This window comes from Epinephelus moara, chromosome 21 (assembly GCF_006386435.1).
Source record: "Epinephelus moara isolate mb chromosome 21, YSFRI_EMoa_1.0, whole genome shotgun sequence".
In the NCBI taxonomy this organism is placed as follows: Eukaryota; Metazoa; Chordata; class Actinopteri; order Perciformes; family Serranidae; genus Epinephelus; species Epinephelus moara.
The window spans coordinates 3266953-3276839 of NC_065526.1; the positions used below are offsets into that span (position 1 = coordinate 3266953).

The 9887-nt window shown below is 43.7% G+C and overlaps 1 protein-coding gene across 1 annotated transcript in view; it reads left to right on the forward strand.

Annotated features, from left to right (window-relative positions):
• LOC126408807 (tomoregulin-1-like) overlaps window positions 1–9887 on the forward strand; it is a 128473-nt gene that overhangs the window by 54912 nt on the left and 63674 nt on the right. Inside the window, exon 2 of the mRNA XM_050074503.1 lies at window positions 7044–7153. Coding sequence (XP_049930460.1) covers window positions 7044–7153 — 110 coding nt within the window. The remainder of the gene's footprint in view (window positions 1–7043; window positions 7154–9887) is intronic.

The window sequence follows — 9887 nt, forward strand, 5'->3', positions numbered from 1 at the left end:
CACATAATTGAAACCACAAAATATCTCCATACTGCTCGTCCGTAGTGATCCAAGTGTCCTGAAGCCTGAGGCTACAATGAGGCTATAAACAGAGTTCAAATGACGTTTTTCCTTTTTATGTCAGGGCTTCAGGACACTTGGATCACTACGGACGAGCAGTATGGAGATATTTTGTGGTTTCAATTATGTGTTTTTGGACATTTGAATCTGGGATGCCTTCAGCCTCCATTAGGTGGAGTTGTGTTGCTACCTCCTCTCCCCTTGGATCTCTGCAAGTGATGTGAGGACTCTAAAACTTCACCTGAGCCTCCCTCGGCATATGGGTGAGTAGATAATGGGTGAATTTTCATTTTTGGGTGCACTATCCCTTTAAGCCTTTACAACATTTAAACAGGTGAGTTAAATAAAATTCAGCCCCCTCACAGATATCATAAACAGCAAAATTAGCTACAGAGACCAAAACTATTTCTTACACTGTAAACATGTTTATTTCTGCTGTAAAGCTCTGAAGGTTTGTGCTTGGCTGTCACGAGCACAAGTCTCTCATCCACGAGTAGATGCACACTTCCTTCTGCGCAGTGATACGGTTGGCGGGTGTGGTTCGGTAAAGAGAAAATATTTACCACATTAAAGTGCTCACAACAAGGTCTGTGGATTATCTTGAGTAACCAGGTCATGATTTCTGGAAGGCGACATTAGTGTTCAGTTTATCAAATGGATTTTTTTGTGGCGCTTTGAGCACCACAAACTGAGTGACATCTAGTTCCATTATACTGGAGAGAAGGCAGACATCTCTACGCCTGATATCTCCAACACTCAGCAACTCACACCAGAACTATCTAGAGTGATCAGTAACACAACAGGTAGGAGGAGAAAGACGTAGTTTTGATTTTGGGGTGGACTGTCCCTTTAAGTCCAACTTGGTGTCTTTGATTGGAAGATGGTACTTCAGCTGAAACATGGAGATACTGATGTGCAGCTTTGAAGCTCAAGTGAACATAAGGATTCATGAAACCACAAAGAATCACACACTCGTATTGGTGTTATTCATTCACTTCAGTCGGCCTCCACAGAGAAGTGGAACATTTGTATCTGTGAGCTTGATGGGGGATTTGAAGTCCCATCATGCATCACTGATGGTGGTATTTTACATGAATGTCACGCCTCCCTCCCTCTCCTGTTTCACGTCTCTGCAGAGGATAAATTCTCCGCTTTTAGAAAACCAAATCAATACGCCACAGCAGTCCTTGAGAAGGTTTCACTTCTCTATGAAATGAAAACCTCACTCTGGAGATCAGTGTGTGTGTGTGTGTGTGTGTGTGTGTGTGTGTGTGTGTGTGTTTGTGTGTGTGTGTAAAACATTAAAGCTGTTGTCTCTTTTTGAAGCAGAAACAACAAAGCTCAAGGTTTTCTTTTAAATGATCTGTTGTGAGGAGCAGAGAGAAGGTGAATGAATGAATGAATGACTGAATGAATGAATGATTCCACTAATAAGACGCCACTAAGACGAGTTGTCAAGTTTTCTGTTTGTTAAGATCCAGTAGTCTGTTGCCCTTTAAACATGGAATACATACAAGCTGTTGACCATTTTATATTTGTGTCACATCTCGTTAACTGTCAACACTCCTGGCAGTGTGCAGGTTTGGTTTTTGCACCTTAACTTGCACTGTATTTATTTGACCCCTTTTCCCACTTTGCATTGCAACAGCTGCACAACAGTTTCCCTTCGAAAAAATAAAGTTTTCTTTTCTCCACGTCTTTGGAATATACCCTCACAACACATTCTGTAGACTCTGTTGTGATTTAAGGCTTTAACCCATATTTGTTCTCTGGTCCTTCCTACAGTTGTTTGCCCGACAGGGTGAACATGCAACAGATTTCTATTTTGATCATTCTAACATTGATCATTCTGCATGTATGGAATTATCTTTGTGTGTATTTGTACATGGGAAGTGTCATAGAGAATTTTTCAATTTACCTTTGCCAAATACTCTTCTTTTCCTGCATATAGCATGGACGCATCATAATGCCACCTCCGTCAGCAGCTAGTTTCGGCCACTGGCTGCCAACAGCTAACGTTAGGATTTGTTGTTCACAATGTGGCATTCTCAGGGAAACATAAATGTGTGTCCTCTGATGTGTCCATTGGGAGTTTACTGCGTCTGTTTGTCCCGATGGTGTAGGACAAAAATGGAAAGATCTTGTTCATAGGGAAAAAGTTCTTTATTGTCCCCCCCTGCTGGCGCCGGACGTGAAAATGATGTCAGAAAGATGTTGGACTCCCACGCTGGACAGAAATTTTGGTTGGAATGAACACAGGGGTTTACGATATCTCAAATGTCTGACGAAGTCAGAATTTCACCTTGTGTGGACTGTGACATTATGACGTTTTGCAGATGATGGATTTTGTTCTTTAGGACTAAATGTCGTTATTCTACGTCAAGATGATGTTGGCATGAGATGTTTGGAAGGCTCTGGATTTAAGTTACTTAAAAACACTTAAAATCAAGAAAATATCAACATCATCCGTTGTCAGTATTCTACATCGATTGCCTTTGGCATTAGACGTCCTGACATTGAATTTTGGTCACTAGACATGACAACCTAAATTCAATCAAATATCAATGTCAAAAGAAGCCATTAGTCTGGAGCTCTGCTTTTTCGCCTGCATAAAATTGATGTGACACAACAGAAAAACATCAGCCACTGGCATCAGTGATTGTCTGATGGCAGTCAACAAGGCCGATACTGATGTGCGGCCGATAAATTGGTGCGTCCCTAAGTGGTTGTTGTATTTTAACATGTAAAGTGTGCAGAGACTCTTTGGGTGTTGTTCTCTCTAAATAAAGTGAAGTTGAATCCTCACAGTCACCAGCGTTTGAAGCTCCAACACATGCTGTATGTTTGGTGGTATTAAAACTGGAGTGTTGACGGCTGTCTTTGAACTACAACAGATATTGTCTTGTTATTGTTAATCTGTCTCTGTGAGCTTGTCTCCTCACTGACACTAATTCCAATTATTAATTGATGTCTTGTAACGCTGCTGATTTGCGCGCCGCCCTGAATAAAAGCAGCAGATAAACATCTCGTGAAGCAGAAGCTCTGTGCAGTGGTGAAGGGGTTAAAGGATGTGGGGAGTCGAAGGGCTCAGAGCAGCAGACAGAAGATGAGGTATTGACGTCCGTCTCCTGGAGTCAGGGCTGCAGTGGGGTGGGGTGGGGGGGGGGGTTAGATAACGAGCTGGGGGCGGTGGCGGCGGTGGCTGGGTGGCCATGACGACCGGGTCGGGCTCGGAGGATTTGGGAGGTGGATGTGTCTGCAGGCGGCGGCTGCTGCCACGCTCCGTCAGCTTCTTTAGTTCTGCTCTGATCCATAGAAGGAATTATGTGCATTTCAAATCCCTGTGTCTGTTGTAAAATGTATGAGGGTGAGGAACCTGAACACAACACGGCCGGGGTCGACTACAAACACACACACAGAAATATATCAACAGAGCCAGATAACACAGCGTGGACACACACACACACACATACACACACACACACACTTGAGACTGAAAATGTTTCGTCTGGCCCGAACACTGCAGAAATGCTTTAATTTGCATTTGTGTTTGTTGCCAGGCGGAGGTTTTAAGACTTCTGGTTGTCGTTCAGCGTAATCCCAAATTGTCTGGGTATTAAAAATTGGGGCTTTCTGAAACCTGCAAACAGGAAGCAGAACACACACTCAGAGTTGATCAGCAGCATTTGTGGGCCTGCAGGCTCCGAGCTGCTGATGGATGTGGCTGCTGGTTGGACTTAATTAGCCATGAACGTCCTGCAGCCTGCCGCAGCGGGTCGGCTCAGTCTGTAGACCCTCACAGGGCCGAGCAGGTTTCTTTAACATGTTTGGATCACGTCTGGTGGATTTAAAAATTGTGCTGAATCAGTTTGAAAAGTCACTTTTTTAGACATCTACATTACTCAGCTGTTGTGTGAATACTTGGCTATTTGTTGTTGGTTTCTTAGCTGGGTGATGGCTATTATTGTCTGGTGATAATTGTAGAGGCATTATGTTCTCAGGTTTTCTGTCCCATTCTTGTGATTGCTGCATCTCAAGAACACCTTAAGATAAGTCTTCAACTTTGGCACAAACATCCACTTGTACTCAACGATGAACTGATTCGAATTTGGTGGTCAAAGGTCAGTGTGACCTCAAAAACTTGTTCTTGGCCATATCTGAAAAACACCTTGAGGGAAGCTCTTCAAATTTGGCACAAACGTCCACTTTGAGTCAAGGATGAACTGATTAGAATTTAGTGGTCAAAGCTGAAAGAAAAGTCACTGTGACTTCATCTGTTGCGTTGTAATGAATGCAATGTATCAAAAAGACATTCAGGAAATTTCCTCAAATGAATGACCTGATTAGAATTTGGTGGCTGAAGGTCAAAGGTCAAGGTCACTGTGACCTCACAAAACATGGTTTTGGCCTTAACTCACGAATTTATACACAAATTATCACACAATTTCACACAAATGTCTAACGGGATAAGATGATGAAGTGATGACATCCAAAAGGTCAAAGGTCAACTTCACTGTGACATCATAATGTTCTGCATAAAACACTTTTCTTTCCATTACTCAGCGTCATATCTCAGGAACAGAAGGAGAGACATTTAGTCAGATACTGAATTAGTGACTATAATCTTGAAACTGTGCTGATTGTGTAGATCTTTCCTCACAGGGGAAAGACGTGTGTGAAACTTTAACGTTTTAAAATTTGTAGTGGTGTACCAGCATATCAGTTTATGTTTTATTCAAACCAGCTGAACCAGCATTTCTCATCATGACATGTTCTGGCAAACAAAAAAGTAGCCTATATCAGCAATCTGTACCCACGGCGTCACAGCACTAAATCCAACTCGTATTGCATTAGAAATAAGCAATATGCCAGTGTGATTAAATTAATATTAGGTTTCTAAATAAACTGACTGCAAGCAATGCTGTGCACTGCTCTGAACTGATTTGTTGTTGGATACCTTGCTTGTATTTATTCCTCTCGCTTTGAAAGTGCTGCAATAGATGACGCACGGCTGATTCATCAAGTTGAAATAAGGAATTATCTTTACCAACAAAAACCTAAATAAGGTGGCAGCTGGCTGGAGCGACATCTTCAGGGAGCTGAAAACTTTTGGTATATGATCATCGCTAATAAGTGGCTGTTGGCTAAATATCACAATTTAAAATATGTGTTTTCTGTTTAAAAGTACAAACATAAAAAGATAGTAAGTGCTCACCCATCTTTTAAGTGGTCACGTCTCCAGTCTGATCTCGAGTGAACGGCTGCTAGCTACGTGGTTTGTTCACATGACGTAACAGAAGTGCATATTTAATGGATTCAGTGTGGAGGAACGCTCCGAGGTCATGGGATGTGATGCAATAGTCAGAGGTTTGTTTGCTGTTGGGACATGATGTCATTACATCACATTGCGGAGCAGCTGCTGTGTCATGTGCGACGCATTGTGGTAAAATTCTGTACATCAGTCCGGTCCAGTGTTTGGCTTTATATCAAACCGGTTTGAAAATGGTTACACCGGCCCAACCCTGCGCACAGATTCAATGTACATTTAATTCAGATTCATACAAATGCTTTTAAACCCCAACAGTGGTGAAAACAAGACAAAAATAACAAAGACTTTAAAGGGCTGAAACACTTTCTAAGAATAAAATCCACATTTTGAACAGAACAAAGAGGGAAAATCAGCCTTGGGTAAAAAAACAGCTTTGTTTTTCCTCTCAAATTTGAATAACCTCATTCCAAACACTTTAATGCATCAATAATTTAAAACTCTGAAAGGGAAGTGACTTGGAATGTTTTCCATTGTGGTGTTTCTCCTCTTACTTCCGATGTCTTCCAGCCCTGAGAATTGTTATTTTATTTTATTCTTCCTTAAGTGTCTGAGGGTTAGTCTTCCTTCTGTCCTGGTTTCACTGAGTCTGAGCTGGACGTTCTCGTCTCTCCATCTCTCCGTCAGCAACTGAGCTTCAGGGGGTTTTGTGGCTGGTTGTTACTGCGGCCAGCAGCGGCCATTTTTAGGAGTAGGGGAGGTCTGCAAACAGTAATTACAGGCCATTACACTGCTCTTCAAAGCCCACTCAGCTGTGTGTGTGACACTTGACCAGCACACACACACACACACACACACACACACACACACACAGAGGAATCTGTGGCTTTTATCTCAAAGAAAATGTGGATAATTTAAGTCGGCTGCACATTTCTGAGCCGTGGAGGCCTATCTCAAAGAAAATGTGGATAATTTAAGTCGGCTGCACATTTCTGAGCCGTGGAGGCCTGTTATTATCAGACAGGACATGACTCCCTTCACAAGCTGCTAGAGCTGTGTGTGTGTGTGTGTGTGTGTGTGTGTGTGTGTGTGTGTGTGTGTGTGTGTGTCAATGTCGTTCAGGTTTCAGGATTTTGCCCTCAGATGTGTTTCCAGATAAGAAAATGCTCCTACAGCCGCGATCCATAACCGCAAAAATAAGAGTCAACTTGTTGTAAACTGGACTCATCCTGTCACAGTGATCAGATTCCGGCAGGTACAACACTGAAAAACAAAAGCTGACTTGTACCTTGCTCATTAACAACGTCTCCAACCCAACGATCCTCCCTTTGAGGATTGTCACATCCCAGATTTGTGTTCAGTGAGCCGGCCTGTTATTTCCCCGGTGTAAACTCACCTGTAGTTCAGGTGTCTGCTGCTGTGACATGAAGCCTTATTGCTCCGTCTGATAAACAGTCATCTCCTCCGCTGTGCTTTGCTGTGAAATGTGTCCGTATATTCTCCCTGCAGCTCTGCTCTCTGTCTGCCTTTATTGTTCATAAACTCATAAACCTGTCTGTGTTTTATTCAGAGTGAATGCGTGATCAGAGCGAGGATGTCAGAATTTTACTGGTGATACTTGTGGAGGTGTTGCAGGTCTGATATTGATCTACCAGCTCACCGTCTGCCTTTCATTTAACTCTGTATTTAACCCTGTGCATCTCTCTCTCTGTTGCAGATCTGTCAGAGAAGAAGAGCGACCTGAGGGTTTGTGATGACTCCACCTGCCGATTCGGAGGCGTCTGCAGAGACGACGGAGCTCAGCTCAAATGTGTCTGCCAGTTCCAGGTAGGAAAAGATGATATGAATCTTTTCTTTCCCTTTAAATCTGGTGCTTCTCTGTATTTTCTTATTGTCCACAAATCTGTGGCTGCTAGCTCCTAGCCCATTGGCTCCTACTGAAGATGGAGATCTTTTAAAGATTGTCCTGAAACTGGTTAGTGTAGTTTTTATCAAACTAACAGGAGGAAAGAGTGCGTTTGTTGGGGACTAATTTCAGCGACAGATTAATCCACATTTGGTGCTGGAGTCTTTGGGGATCTGTTTAAGTGATGTATTGCCCAATTTTTTCCAGGATCATCTGATAACAGATGTGTGTTGTGATGCACACACACACACACACACACACACACACACACGTGCGTGCACACACACAGATGAGCACACTCCCACCAGCGAACAGAGAGCGCGTTGGAAAATATGTCACGTCAACCACCTGAAAAGCAGAAATAAATAAATGCATTTTTTTAAACGATGGTGAAGAAGAAATGTTCTGATGTTTAGTTCAATGTAGAGTTCAAATAATTGTTCAGTTGTTATATTGACTGCTGTCATTAAGAGAAACACATGAACACCATGATTCCTTTAAGTGTTTGTGTCGTTTGGTGCCAACCACAACGGCAAACACAACAAACCTTTTCCATCACCTGAAAAGGTGGCGTCCCAGCGACTACACCGAGAGCATTGAAATCCGCCCAAACTGCAGTAAGTCCACCAGCAAGTGTTCAACGGCCGAGCACTTCTGCTGCTGTGGGGTGGCACCAAAACATCAATCAGTAGTGTCCTCTTTTGTCGGTGTAACCCCATTTGAGAAGTGATGGAAAAGGAGCAGAGACATAACAGACGCAGTGTCGTACTTTCTAGCCAAAAACATGATGCCCATGAGCACCGTGGAGAAAGACGGGTTCAAGAAATTAATTAAAGTGCGAGACTGCAAATACGAGCTCCCAGGCAGGAAATACTTTTCTCAGACTGCTCCGCCCCAGCTTTATGACAAGCGCCACAGGAAGCTGGAAAATCAGTTGGTGTCTTCAGGTGTCAGACGTGATCAGGATACTTTTCAAACTCGCAGCATTAGCAAATTATATATTGTGATAAATATCAATAGCGATTGAAATTGTTGTGATGATATTTTTTGCCATATCGCCCAGCCCTACATGGACGTGAACTGTAGGAAACTTGACCTGTGCACGTAGGCATCTGACCAGGGGCCGGTATTTCTAGTTTGTAAAAAAAAACAAAAAGAAAAACGGACATCCGGAGGGAGCTCGGAGTAGAGCCGCTGCTCCTTCGCGTCGAAAGGGGTCAGTTGAAGTGGTTCAGGCATCTGATCAGGATCCTCCTGGGCGCCTCCCGCTGGAGGTGTTCCAGGCACGTCCCACTGGTAGGAGGCCCCGGGGCAGACCCAGAACACACTGGAGGGATTATATACCTCGTCAGGTCTGGGAACACCTCAGGGTCTCCCAGGAGGAGCTGGAAAGTGTTGCTGGGGAGAGGGACGTCTGGGGTGCTTTGCTTGGCCTTCTGCCCCCGCCACCCAGCCCCGTATAAGCGGATGAAAATGGATGGATGGACAAACAGAAAAAACAGACCAGAACTAAAAGGCACCTATGGATCATTGTCTTGCTTCTGATCCACATGAACCAACCTGCAGGTATGAGAGAGCCCTTAATAAGCTTTTATGGGCTCAAGACAAAAAAACAGATTAAGTTCCTTCATCAGGAAACACGCCCGTGCTGCTGTGTGTTCCTCTGATATTAAAACTAAGTGTAATTGCTCTCCAGGCAGCATGTTGTATTTGTTGCCTATTTGTTTGAACAACATGACAGCGTGAAGGGCAGCGTCAGGAGGAACGATTCACCACAGAGCTGCTGCTTTTCTGCAATAACAAGACTCACAGTTACAGTTTGAAACCAACCGTCACGCTCTGTGATCTCAAAGCAAAACCTGCATTTGTTACTCGTGTCCACACAAACAGGACGGAGCTGTTGAACATGATCAGAGGAGCCAGACGGCAGCTGAATACAGAAACAACAACCAGCAGAGTATCTCAGATCATCACAGGAAGGACGAGATGAGGGGACGAGCAGAGGACAGGCAGCACTGTCACAGCTTCAATAAAATACTCCGACTGTCCAGCTGCTTAGAATCCAGATGAGAGAAGCTCCGAGTCGATCAAAATGTTGATTCACTCACCTTCATCACCTTTTAATTATCACTGTGAGCTCACAGCAGCTTCAGGAGGAACAGCGAGTCCTTTGTGGACCCTGTGGGCTTCGGCTGACCTTTTCCCTCATTGGTGGAGATTACACGGTTAATGACTTTCTGTTTGGACGCTGCCACAGATGGATAGGAGCACACTTTGACATAAAGGAGAGGTGTCACACCTCCACAGAGCTGGTGGACTAAAAAACAATGGTCACAATCAAAGCAGCAGGAAAGATACTGTATAGCGCATTAGCCTCCAGTTTCAGTAAAAACACTGGATCCTACATTTTCCTGGTAACATCATCAGGGTTATTTCCTCCTCCAGACATTATATTTACCAGCCCAGTCACGAAAATTTTGCAAACCATGAGAACATTTACACATATCACACGTATCATATCGAAGTTTCTGAAGTGACCTGACTGACCTACCTGACCTGACTTTGTCACCGGCCCCAGTTGTTCCACCACAGCTGCTGAAGAGTTTCATGAGATGAGATGGGATGAGATGAGATGAGATGAGATGAGATGAGATG